Source organism: Danio aesculapii, chromosome 13, assembly GCF_903798145.1.
Source record: "Danio aesculapii chromosome 13, fDanAes4.1, whole genome shotgun sequence".
Taxonomy (NCBI): domain Eukaryota; kingdom Metazoa; phylum Chordata; class Actinopteri; order Cypriniformes; family Danionidae; genus Danio; species Danio aesculapii.
In genome coordinates, this window is record NC_079447.1 from 30,919,080 (window position 1) to 30,936,412 (window position 17,333).

Genomic DNA, 17,333 nt, shown 5'->3' on the forward strand with positions numbered 1-17,333 from the left:
AATTTTAGCCTACCCAATTCACCTATACCACATGTCTTTGGACTGTGCAAATAAAGTGTAAATGATTTATTTCTCAACCAAAAGAGATTTTAAATTTAACTCTCTTGCGAGATTTTAAAATTAACTCTCAATATTATACTATAATTTTTGGATTTCATTATTAATATGCTAAATTAAAATGATCGAAGTAATGCACTTTCTCCTGTTCTCTGATTGATTACTTCAAACTTGCTGCAAAAACAGCCTCATGATCGCATCTGCAACTACTATAACTTAACTGTATTTTACATTTGTCTGTATATTTTTGAATAGTTGATATTTAATAGTAGATAATTAAATATATAATATAGATTTAGTTTTATAATTAAATTTAAATTATGTTTTTTTTTTTATAAAATGCTGATAATAGAAAATAATAGAAGGCACAACAAATGTGTATATATATATATATATATATTAATAAATAAAAGGTTTAAATGAACATTTCATACAAACATTTTAAAGAAAATGTCAGACAGGTGGGCCTTCAAAAATTGAATGGAGAAAGAAGTGGGCCCCGAAGTGAAAGAGATTGAGAACCCCTGCTTTAGAGAATTAAGAAAAAATGCATTGTAAAACCATTATTCCACAAAATAGATTACATTACCGCTTTCAAAATTTATAATAAGGAAAAACATTCCTTGAGTATAAAGCATTTTAGAATGAATCCTAAATCCTCATATGGCATTGATATCTAGAGAAATGACTGACAAAATATTTGCTTTGCCATCACAGAAATAAATTACTTTAAACGGAAAGTTTTTTTTTTCTAAATGCAACAATATTTTATTACACTAAAAATGACTCAATTCTTAATAGGAGCAAAAAAAGGACTGACCAAAAATGAAATGCTAAATAAAGAAATAAATCTGAAAAAAAGTACATTAAATATCAGGACTTCTCCTGCAGTGAGAACAAATGTGAAGAACTATAAAAAGACAACACCAGAAAAGACGAGAGAAAGAGAGAGAGTGAAATTACAGCACGTACCTGCATGGTAGAACTTCCCAGAGAAGCCAAGATTGAAGGTGAAGTTGGGAACCAGTGTTCGGAGTTTATTCTGTGTGTTGAGCAAAGCCTTGAAAAGGAAGAAGAATTATCACTTCAATCAAACGCTATCAAAGACCTGCCCAAAACCTGTGGAAAAAGATTAGCACTTTGCCAAGAACTACAACAACAACATTTGACTTTATTCTGAGCTATGCTTGAAGGCAAAAACAGTGGTATTAACTGAAGCTCTACTTTTTACCTTAGACATTGACATTAACAAGCGCATTAGCTGAAGTCACCAACAGAGGGCAGTGCTGTGCCAATTTAGCCTCGTGAAGGAAAGGAGAACTTTCAGGCCCTTGGCCAGATCGACAGACTGAGTGGGATGTGAAATATACATTTGCATTCAAATCTCCTCAACCCACGGGCAGGTCAGACGTGCCGAATGAAGCCGCAGCCTTAACATCAATCTAAACTCATCCTTGTGAAATGAACACATTTCATAACTTAGCATCACTGCGCACATCCAGCTAATGACGGCGCTGTGAGGCTTGAAATACAGAATGATCCTGCCATCAAGCCCTTCAAACCCAGAGAGTGATACGGGGGTATAAGCGAATTACAGCACTGTTCCAGCACAAATCAGACAGCGGAGAGAGATAGTGTCGTTTGCCGCACAAATCTAACACAAAGCAGAGGCTGATAGTTGCGGCAATATCACAAATCAAGCCGTGCTGCTGGGGAGAGAAGGCTGCAGCTTCGCAATGAAAAGATGGCATCTTGGGCTGATTTAGGAGCCGCCAGTGTCCCTGAGTATGAGTGTATCCAATATTTGTTCTGCCTTGAGTGTGTTTGCTCAGCATGTCGTCATAATCCTGCTGTTTTTATCTGCCAGCCATCCAAGATTGCTGATGCCCAGGATGAACGGATTCAGTAAGTGTGAATCAACTTTGACAGGAAATGAAACATTGGGCTGAAAATAAAATGACCTTGCCTAATTTAAAAACGAAAATACGGTTTTCCTTTTATGATCAATAACTTTGCTCGGTCAGCAAGGCTTGGACAGAAAGGCTAGGGGGTCAAAACCGATTTCGTTACCACCAATCATTGCTGTCACAATAGACTGCAGTCCCACAACTGGAAGAGTCTGAAACATTTTATTTTAATCCCTGAATCCCATTTTCTTCCCATAGCCAGTTGGGCCATCTCTAAACCTTACTAACTAGTGCTCAAGACAGGATGTGGCTACTGCAGTGTGACCCAGTGTGACTGGCCATGCCAGTCAAATGTTATATTGAGCAAAAGGATCACATTTGGACAGTGGACATGAGTAAAAACAGTCATTCCCCGACACATCAGCTCTTCTGCTAGCACAGCTGACAACATTCTTGCCTACTGCATACTGGAGCTGCACGATATAGGAAAAATCAGCTATTGCAATATTTTATTTTTCTGTAATAAATATTGTGATATGAATACAGTTTAAAGAGATGCTTTTAGAATAGATGGCACTATTTGACAGTTTTCTGGGGAGTCTAACAACATTAGGGTACAGAAATTGAATAATTAAAATGCAAAAAAATGCTTTTTTTGACTTTTTCTCTTGATTTTCGTCCAAATATCAAAAAGAAAAATCTAAGACGAAGTAAAAATATTATTTAGTTTTTGCCGTCAGAAGAAATAAGTGAAAAATAATCGTTTTTTTTTTTCTTGTTTTAAGAAAATGATCTACCAGTGGGGTACGTGAAATTCTTGTTTTCGCTTTGAAATGTAGATATTTGGGCCAGAAACAAGACAAAAACTCTAAGTAAGAAATGTTTTTTGCATAAATAATATGAATTCCATATAAATACAGTGATTAAATACAATTCTGTAGCTCCTGGTCAACTATAATTCTATAATTGTAATCTATTGCGGATGTGCACTGCGATATCGGTGCTGAAATGATATATTGTGCAGCCCTAGCATACACTGCACATCACACAACTACTGGTACACAAAACTCTTCTTGTATAGCAGTATTCATGGTCTAATCTTTTGAAAGTAAAACTGACTGAAAGTAAAAGTATAAAGAAAATTTCGTTAATGATTGGAGATCTGAATGTTATTGTGTAATGATATATTCCAATTAGCAAAAGCTTTTTGGCTACTTTAATATGGATCATGTATATTTATTTCTAAACATGAAAAAGTACCTTTAATATTCAGTAAAACCATAACAAATTATTAACAGTTTCTACTTATTTGTAAGTCACATTTCATATTTCGCATCTTAAAACATCTAGGATTTGCATTCAGCAGTTTATTTAGACTTATATAAAGCTTATTCCCCTCACCAAACACTGGCTGACCTTGTACAAGATGCTACAGTATGTGCTAAAAATGTCCTGAAAAAAATACGTCATAAGTAATCAAATATGGAAATGAGAAATGAGAAAGCTAAAAACACATTTGCTGTTCATTTATCAACTCTTGGGGAAAGATGTTTTTTTTTCATCTTCAGTAGAACGGTAAAGAAGATTTTTAGACGAAACCTTGGTCCTTGGGGATTCATAATGCAAGTCAAAAACACTGAGAACATAAACGGCCAAAACAAAATGATTAATCATGGCTCCTGACAATACAACGAGTTCTTGTGAAGCAAAACAATCAGTCTTTGCATCTTATATCCCTGCAAATGTTCTAAGCGTGTTCATGACTGTCTGAAGCATGAGATTTCTTTCCCTATGAAAAGTGAATCTCAAAATTATTGTAATTAATGTTCCGATTTATGCTTTGTAACAACTTATTTTATCATCATAAATATTTTCGTTTAGCCTGTTTATGTTGTCAAAGTGCCAAATTCATTGGACTTGCATTTTATCAATCTCTAAAGACCAGTTTCAGCTTGTTCGTCTGAAGTATCAAACTCTCCTAAATGGAACGCTTAAGGCAAATTAAATAAATTAAGAGCAAATTTTCAATTTTACATGTGGCAGGTAGAGCAAGTAAAATTTGGAACCAAACTAATTATGAGCAAGAAGGGGACCTGTGAACATATGTGTACATATGAATCTAATATGTACAGTATTCATGTGCAGTAGGTGGAAATAAGCTTTAGTGCTTAAAAAACCTACAAGAACAGATGTGATCAGTCCACCATTAGGCACAGTTCGTTTGAGTTTCCTATGCAGCACCACTGGCTGAGGTGATTACAGCCCACTTGTTCAGCTTGAGGCCAGGTGGCATGGCATACATCATCCAAATCCATCAATCAAAAAAAACAACAACATAAACACAGTTCTGTGGGTGGATAATCTGTCTGTTACATACATATTACGCCAATCTACTTAGGATATTTCTGGAAAAATAGAACAACGTGCATGGAATGAAAAGCATATCCTTGCTCCAAGGCACTGCCCCTAATAACCAGCAAGATTAAAATGACTATATGAGGAAAATATATGGAAATGAGACACTACAATGCTACACAATCTTTCAGCAGTAAATAAAAATCGCAGCAGCTGTGTAACAGGCTGGGTTTTAAGGGATGTTCAGGGCTAAACACAACTTAAGCTTCATCGACAGCATCTGTGGCATGCTGTCAATTACCACAGAAAGTAACTGACTCATCCTTCAAAATGTCTTGACAAAAACACGCTCTCAAAAGAAGTCAATGGAGCAAACATTTAACATTTCACCCACAGAACTTCACTTCAAGCGCATAGATGCTATTGATTGAGTCTAACTTGTATGCAGTGGTCTTCATACTGAGGTACAGATTGGATGCAATCAGTCAGGTGTTACAGAAGACAATTACAGACTAATTTAAATTACAATGAAATTAAAACATGTATTTTTTAAATATTTGAAAACAAAGCAACGTACACACCACAATATTAATTTAAATACAAAAGAGCAAACCAAGAATTAAGTAGGGCTGGGTACTGAAACCAACCAGTATGCACTGAACCGAATCAGCATATGAATTTCGGTGCCACTGGTGCTGCGACAAGGATGTAAAAAGCATCAAGGGTACATCAAAGGCACACATAGCTACACGTTGTGTCACACCATCTCTAAACAATTAATTCTAAACAACGTTGAGGGATATGGACATTGTCGGCGATGTTAGGTGTTTATTCTTGTTGCTTAGGAAACGCAAGCACGTAGGCAACACGCGCAGTACAGCGCATCCAGTGAGAGACTCCCTTCAGATTCATCAACACGCACGACCCTGTTCATCAAATTTGCTTAAACTAAGCGTTCTAAAGTATGGCTATACAGTATTTCACAACCAAGGATTCTGACTCAGCAACGTGCAGCAGATGCTTTACAAAAGTTACGTGTAAAGGGGGAAACACGTCAAACTTAATGAAACATTTGAGGAAATGGAATCAACTTGAAGGCAGAGGAATGTCTTTGACAGCTTGCAACAGCATCTGGCATTTTCACTGAGCATGGTTACATGGACACCAATACTCCGATTTTAATATGATTGAGACAATCCTCTGATTAAGAGTCTATCATGTAAAGAGCAATTTTTGATTACCTTAAAGGATCACAGACACTCGTGTCATGAAATGCGAAGGCTTTTTCTTTCCATTCGGCGTGCCATATCAATTTCCATTAAAACAATCTTTCCCTTAAATCAATCTCTTCCACCAGTCCTTCATATTGTTATCTAATACCTCAGTTTGTCACGAGGCATGAACAATATGTTGCTGAATGAAAGTGAAACTGACAAACTGCATTTAAAATTGAAAAATTAAAAATGAAACACCCGAAATTACATGAAACTCCGGAGGAAACGTGAATAGTGTAGTGACGCAATGACGTGAACAAAATTATGCGCTATAACATGTAAAACAGAATAATAAAAGAAACATTCAAAAAGCAGCTCATGTAAAGACCATAATCATATTATTGTCTTATTCAGATTAAGCCAAATTATTAGATTACCTATGCCCAATGTAAACCTAGTCACAAGCCCCAAGGTGTTTCCTGATTTTGACGACAAGTTAGTAGTAAGCTAATGGAAATTAATTGCATAATGCAAATCTTAAATTCATGCTAATAAACAAATGATCAAAAGAATATATTAATGCAATTTAATTCAAATAAATAAAACATGAATTGATGTATACTTTCTAAAAAAGGGTTAATTATATTGTTCAATTAAAATGATTAAAATATTTTTTGTCAAATAAATTTTTTTTCTAGAATCATCCACAATAATTTTGTGGCTCAAAAGTATTGGTTCAGGCACCGTTTTAAGCGTATTGATTTAGCACCGGTATCGAAATAACCATAAACAATACCCAACCCTATTGTTTAGATTAATTTCCTAATGAAAAGCTTTACAAAGGTTGGTTTCAATACTTCCTCAGTATGACCATAATTTTGATAAATTGATTGACTTAGGAGTAGAAGTTTTGACCATAATTCTACAATAAATCAAATAGACCTTGAAAAACAGACAGACATTTCACATATAAACATACATAAATACACAGAACAATTTTTATGTCAACAACACCACAAATTAAACGATTGAAAATTAGGTTGTGCTGACATCACGAATCTATACATATACCATTATGACACAACAAATTTAAAATAGACCAATCATCACCACATGTTTTCCACATCACTTGCAAACACATCAAAATGGTGCTAACTTTGTCAAATGTAATTGATGGTGGGCTAATTTACTGCCTGACTGATTCAGTAAGTAGGCAGACAGACAAGTCAGATTTTAGCTGAAGAAACATCTTCATGTTGTCAATGCAAATGGGGCATTAATTGTCCTATTATTTCTTATTAGAGCTGTTAATTTTATTTGACTGGCTTCAAAAAGGACATCCTCCAGGGTGCTGTGTCTCTTTGCAAGTGTCTCCTGAGCATGAAGAACCCAGAGGCTGCAGTGCAGTTTGCATATTTTGGAAAGCTGAAAGCTTCTACTCAACTCTATGATGAGAACTGGGAGTGTTTAATAAGTCTATGTAATCAGCCCCTCTGGCAAAGACACTAATAAATAGGAGGTTAATAGGCATATTGTCCAAACAGAGCAATTATCCCTTGCTCTAACAAGCAAGTTATTTTAAGCACTAGCTGTTTAGCCTCTCCATGACACTACAATGCTCAAATAATCATCTGTGTACAATGTTATCTCTTAGATAATGCATTATGTAACCCATTTCAAGAACATGCCTTTTGTCAATGTCAATGGCTAAAATATGAAGCTTCAGCTATCAAATTGAAAGCTTAGATGTACAACATTAAACAGCACAAGGCTTTAATGGACTGAAAAAAAAATTCTGTCATCATTTACTCATCTTCCTGTCATTCCAAAGCACACAATGCAAACGTATAGAGACTAGGGTCACTGCTAAATGACATAATTTTCATTTTTGGGTAAACTATCCCTTTAAAAAAAATTTATTAAATGCTTACCTTCACATCTGTCACCTTCATCCGTGTACCCTCCTTTCCCACAAATATATCATCCACGTCAACCAGCATGTATCTCTCCAAGGACAAGCAGAGTCTTTTTCCTGTCAGATAGGCTATAGCATCCACAAAAATCAACTTGTGCAGCCAAAATGACAGATTGTTGCCGAAAAGCACCCTTTGAATGCCGTCATGAAGCCCGAGGTCCTGAACTACGGTGGCATGAAGGGCTCTGTGGGGGCCTAGGTGAGCCAGTGCTTCAGAGGACTTTGTGACGGCCAGGAGCACAGGCTCATAGGTGCTGTGGTTAGACTGAAACACTGTCCAATCATCACCGGGAAGTAGGCCTTGCTCCACTTCATTGGGTTTGGTGATATACAGTAATGGGGCAGCAGGGTTAATGTGGTAGTCCCGTAGGCCCAGATTAGAGTGCAGGAACAATGGGAAGCCCTTCAGCTGGGCACTGAGCAGTGAGTTCTCATTAGCTTTGAAGAAGCCGATAATGCCTACACCAAATTCTGAGCAATATTTATCCAACAGGTCACGGTTCCAAGCATCCAAGTTGACATACTTCAGAATGTTCTCATAAATGACTAAGGCATACCGGCCAACATCGCGCTCCATCAACGTAGGCATGTCGCCCTTACTGGGCGCAATCTCTGTGTGGTAACGGAAGCGGCTGGACTCCAGAATAGCCACAATCTCTTGCCCGAGCTGTGAGTAGATGCTCTCAACAAAGACCAGTACCACAGGCTCCGTTCGGGAGTTATCCACCACTTTAACTGTCCTCTGCCGGCCTGAAAAAGGTGGCAGGAAAAGAGGAGCCCGTTGCCCTCCTGCTGCGGCTGCAACAACCCCACCACAGTCACTGAAGGGCAAAGGGGGCGCTTCCTTTATTTTAGGGCTGTTGCTGACATAGTATGCCAGGAAAGCCATGGACAGCAGGCAGAAGATGATGAGAGCCAGAATGAGGCGGTGCAGCTCGAGTTGCCGGACGCCCCGCACTAACTTCCACAGCCCCATGGCCACAACTCAAAAGTGGGACTGGGGAAGAGAGGGGGGCAAAGGGGAGGCCCAGAGCCTGACCGTTGCAGTGTTCAGAGCAAGAGGAGGATAACACAGAGGAAAAGAGAAGGAAAAAGGAGTAGGGCTGAGCAGCAGACACCGGCACAAGCTTTGGGTCAGGAGTAGCCATTTATGCTAGGTCACCATGGCCCCCATAGCCCATGACGTGTGTCTCCGCTTTGACTGCTGCCTCAAGCCCCCAGTCCACCAATGAGGTCAGCCAGCACTTTCACCCCCGCCACACGTTCCCTGAGTGCACTTGCTCTTGGCTGGCGTCTTGAGCCTGGGATAAGAGGATTGGGTTTCTTGATAACTTCTGACACTCCTCCTCCACCACCACCACTTGACAAAGGACCAGCTGTTTCACTGCTGACTTCTTTACGTTGCTTTGTGCCAAGCTTTCAAATAAGAATGTGCCTCTTAGTGCAGAGGGCTATTTGGAAAATGTTGGAGAGCTTCAAGCCCGTTGCTCCACTTGCCCCACTGGCCTCAGTGGGTGCTCCGAGGGTGTTCACCACTGGAGCAGGATGGTGAACATTGCCCCCTGCAGAGCCACAGCATGAATGATGCATTCACCATTGGGCTGAATGAGTCACAACCTAAAAAAAAGAAAGAAGGGAGATGCAATTAGCAAACAAATTAACAAGCATGTTTAAACAGTTAATGAAATAGAAGAACCAAGACATGGTTGTAGCCTACTAAATGGTCAAACACCGCAAGGCCATCTGTTTTTTTTTTTGCTATTAGAATGACTGTTATTGCAGATTTCTACATTACCCAGCAGTCTTCTTTTTTTCTCATGACTCCTAAAATAGCATAGTAGCCCTTGTCCTCTAGTGAGATAGCATTACAGGTATGATAAAGAGATCACTGACCTTATGGATAAGTGACTGGAAAGTTTTTAAAGGTGAAACTTGGACATGCAAAGACCTACTAAAAGCATGGGAGGGCAGATGATTGGTAATTCAAAACTGAAATCGGACTGCACTGTTTGTAAACTTGAGAATATCTTAAGCATTCTCCATTTGAGAGAACAAGTCAACAGTCAGATTGAGTTTCAAGGCGCAAGAGATGGAAATCACCGCATCCCAGGCACATTTTCTCCTTCCTCTCCTCACCAAGAGAGGCTTTGTCAGCTTACAGCCAGCTATCAGTCTCTGACATGATCAATGCCAGCCTTGCTGTAACTATAAATCAGGGCTAGCACTTAAAGGATCGTTTTTCCCACAGATGAACAAGCATAGCCTGTGCTTTGGTCAAAGGCACCTTGTCTAGGGCAGATGATAAGCTAAGAGGGGAAAATAAAGGAAATGAAAAACAGTGCAAATAAAAAAACTAGCAAAGAAAAACAGACAACCCTTTACACCCCCAGTGCTAATAATAAATGCAAAGAATCTTAATGTGGTAATGCACCTGCCCATGAGATGGCAAAGAAAATTTGCAAGACAATGCAATGAAGTGCTCCACTGCATTAAATCTATCAACCCTAGAATGAACCCTACACGAAGAACTCTCCCTGATACAGAAACCTAAGTTATTATTAGCATGGGAGCACTCTAACCACACTGACCCGGTCAACATCAGTTCAAAACATACACACAAGTGTACACAAACAGAAGGTTTCCATCACGACACATCGCAATTCATGAGGTCATAAAGATACACTCAGGTCAGTGTATCCAATTCAACGTTAAATTAACTTTATAGTAAAGCAACAGGACGACAGGGAGCGGCAGCCCTGAATCATTGAACAGAATGGTTTTACATGCCATGTGCTACTAAAGCCGGGATGAAATTACTACTGAGCATTTTTCATCTCAGGAGAATAGCTTTCACATTCGAGTCAGAGAATGCAAATCATGAACTATTCAGAGCTGAACTCGACCAGGAAATGATCAGGATGGCCATGCATATCTTGTGTTTATTACGCTGCTCTCGTCAGTAAACAAACATGCTTACACAGTAATGGCACACAAGAGCAGAGGAGGAAATGAGATGGAGGAGTGTGACTAAGGGAGGAAATAAGATTCAAAGGCTGAGAGAACATGTAAGAGAAAGAATAAGACAGTCAAGGAAGGACAAAGGGAAAAAGCAAGTAAAGCAGCATTCAGTCACTACTAGAAGCATACGCATAAGAGAATTAAATTTTTTGTTATACCGTAGTGTTGATAAAACTTCAGGATGTCATTAGTTATATCTACTAGTTACAGTGCAGAGCTTAAGAGTTAAGCATCAGTGGGATGTTCCATTCAACGGTAGTGTGCTCCACTTCATCCTCATGCTTTTACTTTTGCCTTCTAATTCGTGGTCAAGCATACTCTGTCGATAGGGATTGGCGGTACTGAGGGCACATTTTTCAAGATAAGATATTGATGCCCAATAGCTGCTGCACAACAAATGCAATGCCATAGTCTTAGTTGTAATACAAGTTCAATTTATATTGCTATAAACAAAAATTAACTCCTGTTGTTCTCGTGCTATGTAGACCAGAGCAGACACAATCACATTTTACTTGTAGCACCCGTAGTCCTAATTTATTTGGGGAAACATTAATTTACAGCCAAACATTGTTCATTCAAATGGCACCCTCAGCAGTGTCAGGTTCATGAACAGTACATGAAGCAAAGTTATTTTGAAACTTACTTTTACCCCAAGCAAAGATGAAATGGAACGTGTTAGTATAATCACAAAACAAATCTTTTCATTTTTTCAATTGTTTAACTTGCATTTATGTATACTCTACTTGACTACCAATCACAGTTGTAAAGGAACAAATAATAACTTGACTTCTAGTCGATCATTTGTAAAAGTGGCAGAAGGTAGATTTTTCTGATGAATCATCTGTTGAACTGCATCCCAATCATCACCAATACTGTAAAAAGACCCATTGGAACCAGCATGGACCCAAGATAATCACAGAAATCAGTCAAGTTTGGTGAAGGAAAAATAATGGTCGAGAGATCTACAGAGTGGATGGCAAGATCAACAGCCTGAGTTCTCAAGACATTTGTGCTGCCTATTACATTATAAACCACAGGAGAGGGCAGATTCTTCAGCAGGATAGAACTCCTCATTCTTCAGCCTCCACATCAAAGTTCCTGAAAGCAAAGAAGGTCAAGGTGCTCCAGGATTGGCCAGCCCAGTCACCAGACATGATTATTGAGCATGTCTGGGGTAAGATGAAAGAGGAGACATTTAAGATCAATCCAAAGAATCTTGATGAACTCTGGGAGTCCTGCAAGAACGCTTTCTTTGCCAATCCAGATGACTTTAATGACAAGTTATTTGAGTCATTGCAGAGATGTACGGATGCAGTCCTCTAAGCTCATGGGAGTCATACACAGTATTAATTCTTTTTCCACTGCACCATGACTTTATATTCTATACTGTACAATATTACTGTTAAATGACAAGACTTTTGTCTAAGCAAAGTCAGACCTTACTGTCCTAATGAAATAATTAAAAATCAAGGCATGATTATATTTTATTTTGGTAACATAAGCAAAATCTAGAGGCCTTTGCCTTTCATATAAGCCACTTTTGATACCAAATGGTCAACTAGAAATCAAGTTATTATTTCTTGTTATTAAAACTTGGATAGGCAACAACAATTTTGTCAGGAAGTGTAGTGTGTGTAACTTTATTAAAGCAATATTTAAATGCCAAAATTTACTTCACACACTCTCGAACCAGCATAGCACAATGAGAAATTTTGGGACAACCTAGTGAAGTTGCATATCTAGAAATGCGCTAGGAAATTTTAGTGCTACACTCCCCATACTTCACTCCCTGACATGCTCTTCTATAGTGGCTTGCTGACATCCGGCAACTGTTGGCATAAATATGTATTCAAAGTGTGATAGGCAGTAAAACCAAGAGAAGCATGAAATTCATTAGGTCTCTTCTGAAATTAGCAGAAAAACCGGAAGTCTCACCTCAATATTTTGTGACACTAAGATCTTCCTACTAATAGAGAGCTGTGTTAATGGGGCGGAATGAGGGCAAAATGACATATTGAGTAAATGTGGAACCATGTTTGAGAGCAAGAAAAATGATTAGACAGGGGCGTGATGAGGTGCAGACAAATGTTGTCACCTTGAAGATCCGCCACACATTCACAAAAACAAGTTTGCTGTGCTATTCTCACGGAAAGTGCTGTGAAATCACATCTGCGTGTCACCTGAGGCAGCCTGGCAGGTCACAGGTTTTGACAAGCTGCATTTTCGTGAATAGAATGGCTGATAATGTGATGGTAAGACACCGGGTTAGGGTTACTATGCTACTACTATGCTACTTTTTTTAAAATATATTTATTATCTGTTTTTTGTCCTGTCTCTGTAATCCTGTTGCACTGTAGAAGCTTTGTCACGAAAACAAATTCCTCGTATGTGTGAACATACCTGGCAATAAAGCTCTTTCTGATTCTGATTCTGATTCTTTGTTAAATGCTATCAACCAAGAGAGAACTAGTTCTTGTGGTGCTGCATACATTACTCTGCAAGGCTGCCATGCCTCACACAATGACCCATGATCAATATGACCTCTGACCTCTAACCTATACTGGTTGAGCTTGTATATGGGTCATGTGAGGTTTTAGATTTCCATCACTCCGGTTTCTTTTCACTCTAACCTAATTACAACAGAACAACTCAATCTGCCTTTGTTCTGTATCTTGAATAGATGCTCCCTAAATCCAACTGCTGTAAGTAAATGCATCTATAGGACTTGATCTACACCAGAAATACATCAAATTCAAAAAAATAAATGCACATTTTATTAAAAATGAGACACATTAAAGTAATTATTAAAGTTAAGGTTGCTAGAGCACTTTTCTAAACAGTTCCAAGTGGTGTATAAGTATATTACTTTGTGGTTTCTAGGGCGCTCTGAACGGTTACCCAATCACCCAAGTCTCTATTATGTTCTGGTCCCTATATATGACCCAATGTCTAGTACTTCAATAAAGTGTTTGGGATTTAGTCACTCATTTTACAATTAGCCAAGTGTAAATCCTGCTCTTAGAATAGTGCAACTCTCCTCGACAAACCACATGATTTGAGGTTTCCATTGCACAAATAATGCGGGACATGTTACATGCCAAATTGTAATACTTGTGGTTAGGGCTCTATTTCAGCCTCTAAGCCCAGCTTTAAGAAAATAGTAATGCTTGCTTTGGCAAACAGCCCTAATTAGTGTACCGGAGTAAAATTGCAGTGCATAAAGTGACCAGCAGGAGGCTTCCACGCACAATAGGCAGAGAGATATGGGCTCTGGGCAAGGTGGAGGAGGGGGCTATCATTAGGCTCCAAGGTCAGGCTGTATTTGAGCCACAGGTGTGCAGGCCTCTGGGCATCATGGGCGCTTTGCCTGTACAAACACACACACATACACACTCCTGCAAGAAAACTAGACTGCTTCAATCAATACTAAGTAAAAAAAGAGCACTTTAAACTGCTACTATGTGTGGAGAAATTTAATGAGCCTGCAGCTTACCTGCTACATCCAATTTTCAAGTGAAAAAAATACAGAGTGCTTCTACAATAACAAAACGCTTCAATAGCAGGAAAAAAATCTTTAGATGGATTCAATCCTGTGGGGCAATTAACATGCAAATTATTTATAGAATTTACAAGCTGTGGGGGACGGCAGAAAAAAAAGCTGAGCTTACTTTTAATCAAAGGAAATGTTTTACAAACAGCTGGAGAGTGTGGCTTAATCGGAGCTATAATTCTGAAACCCTGAATTTCAGACGGCCGCAGGGTGACAACAGCAATACTCGCCCCCTCTGAACCACAAATGTTTGAGACAAAGAGATGAAGGTGGACCATGTGAGGAGCCTCTCCTCAGCCCCTCTGCCCCAGAAACCCCAGGGTCAAGCCCTCCCTAGCCAAACATCACAATGCTGACCGTCAAATTCCACAGGCCGCTGCCCCCCTCTGATTATTCACCATGAACAACACACCAAATAGACTCACTCCAGTGCATGAAATATAGACTGAACAAAAAGCAGAGAAGAAAGGATGAGCTCCCCCCCACCATTTGTCGTCTTAGTCATATTTATGATCTCAGCTGAGATGGAAAAAAAATGAAAACAAACAAAACATTCGACGTCAGTACGATTTTAATCCTCCCAAGCTGAACTCGGTCTATCAAGTCTATGAATTTCTTTGAGTGTGGACGGAGATAAAGGCACTTTGCAGCTTTTCATCCCATTCAGGTTTCAAATGGGCATGTGAAGTGTGGCTAAACTACGTCTTTAAAGTGTTTATTTTACTCGTCCATTTCTCAGAGTACTATGTGAGAATGAGGGCGGTGGTGCTGATAAAACCTGCTTGTGTTTGGCTTTCGAGAACGCTGGCTTCTCTCTCGCTCTGCCTCTCTGAAAATAGTGCAAAAACAGAATGTATTATGAGTGAGTGAAAAGGAATTACCCAAACTAAGCTGATTTACTGATGTGAGCCGCATGCTGAAGAGCTCCAGCAGGGTTCACTGTCGCTGGCTGCTGATCTCCTGATAATGCTTGCAGAGCAGCCTCTGTTAATTGTTGGATTACAGGATGGCAATTAGCAAGCCAGACTTAACTGGAGAGGACAAAGATACCAACACAACTGAGACGGGCTTTAATCAACAGCCTCAAAAACTGGGCTGTTGTTTTTACAAGAGCTGCCATGTTAAGATAGGATGGGATGAGAAATGGTGACAGCCAAAGTTGTGCCAAATCACAACTGGCCTTATGAAAGCAATTATTTGAGGACACCCAAAGTTTTTCCAAGGATGAACAGGTATTTTTACCAATATGTCACTAGTTGGCTAACTTGACTAATCCATCTGCTTTGGAATAAATTGCTTTGGAATAAATTACTTTGAATGCAGTGTAATATGCACTAAAATCTAGGGCTACTCGATTATACTCACAATTATTTTGGTCAATATTGTAATAGATATAAATAAAAATGATACTGAGTGTGCCAAATAACCAAAACCTTTAAAACTGATATACAAAATAAAATGTTTTTCTGTAAACATAGTTGCAACTTTACATTTAGAGATTTACCTCGCTATAACAGAAGAATGGATAACTAAAAAACAAAACAAAAAGTTCTTAAAATGATTGAACTCAAAAACACACAAATGAAATAAACTGCGATTTAAGTACAGTCTTCACTGCGAGAATTAAACTTGATATGTTTCTTATTAAAGCTAAACAAGTCTCTTAGTCAAGAGCAGTGAGTGATTTTATCCTTGTCTTCTGATGTTTGATTAATAATAATAAAAACACAGTTTTTTTATTACTCAATTACTTGAGGCAGGGCTTGACAATAAGGACTGCCCGGGGCCAGCGTGCAAGACTCTCGGGACAGTAGACATGATGGTCACTGGCCCGATTGGGTCAGTGCTGCCTTGTCACTCAAGTTTAATATGGCTGAGTCTGATTGTAAATTGCGGGCAAATACAGTCTTAGGGTGCTTTCACACCTAGACGTTTGTTTCGGAACATGTCTTGTTGGCCCAGTTAGTTTGGGGTATGTGAATCCCGCAATTGCGCTCAGATCAGCACCAAATCAATCAGTCCTCATTCAGGTGGTCTTGGCTCGCTTGCAATGAACTCTGGAGCGGATCAATTGTACTGAGAAAGCAAAATGACCCAACGAACCAGGCTATAACACTGTGTATTATGGTTGTGTAATAGCCATATATACGACTATATTAAGAGGGAAATATGAGTAGGGCAGGATATCGTTCCTATCGGTAAATGTGCGTTTCATGACGAATATGAAAGTATGCTGAAAAGTGCCGTTTATCCATTAGGAAAATTGACAGAAATTACCATCTGATAATTTTTCCATATTTTAATCTTATAATATTTTGTATTAGGCCTATTGTTTTGTTCATTTTGATCGGGCCAGTAGAAAAATCCATTGAACCCTGCTAGAGGGCATTAACGTAACTCAAGGATGTACAGGAATTTTTGTCAAGATGTTATTAGTTTGCTAACTTGCCTAATCCACCTGCTGATTTTGGTCAATATTGTAATCACGATTACTGAAAATAATCCTGAGTGGGCCAAATAACCAAAACCTGTTTGACTAATATATAAAATCAATGTTGCTATAACATCTTTACATTTCAGTGATCTTGAAAATTTACATTTTCTCATCACAGAAGAATGGGTAACTCAAAATGATTGAAAAAAGAAAGATACACAAATGAAATAAACTGTTTTAAGCAGTCTTCACTACAAGAGAAACTTGATTTGTTTCTTATTAAAGCTAAACAAGTCCTTTAGTCAAGAGCAGTAAGTGATGTTGTCCTTGTCGTTTGATGTATTATTAATAATGATAAAAACAGACAGTTTTATCCTCCTAGACTGTATGATTATAGTCCACTGTCACTTTAAGATACACATGGATACATTTTACTGTTGCACATCTATTTGACATTTTATGCAACTCTTTAAGTTATTTATAACATATAACAAATAAATGTTTATGTGAATAATCATTAATGCTGCATTTTAACACATTTGTCCATGTATTTGACCATTTAGGCAACTTGAACTAAAACTATGATTTGACATGAGTGTGTTCTGTTGCGTGCCTGATTTAACTGATTTCCATGTGAAATTGAATGAATGTGGATTGCTAGAAATGGGGTAAGATATAACAAACTAATTGATTTATCTTGATTATTGTTTTTAATAATGGTTGGAGGTCAATATCATAATTGAATTTCCATTTATTGCACAGCCCTACAAAAAGACAGTAGAATGAAGAAGATCTTAACTTATGTGAAACATTACACATAATA

General features: G+C 38.4%; 1 protein-coding gene across 1 annotated transcript in view; it reads right to left on the reverse strand.

Moving 5' to 3' along the window:
* Positions 1–17,333, reverse strand: part of ndst2a (N-deacetylase/N-sulfotransferase (heparan glucosaminyl) 2a) — a 197,457-nt gene that overhangs the window by 14,872 nt on the left and 165,252 nt on the right. The window contains exons 5-6 of the mRNA XM_056470651.1: positions 7,465–9,125; positions 1,030–1,117 (exon numbers count right to left, since the gene is read on the reverse strand). Of these exons, the coding sequence (XP_056326626.1) occupies positions 1,030–1,117; positions 7,465–8,484 (1,108 nt within the window). The 5' untranslated portion in view covers positions 8,485–9,125. The remainder of the gene's footprint in view (positions 1–1,029; positions 1,118–7,464; positions 9,126–17,333) is intronic.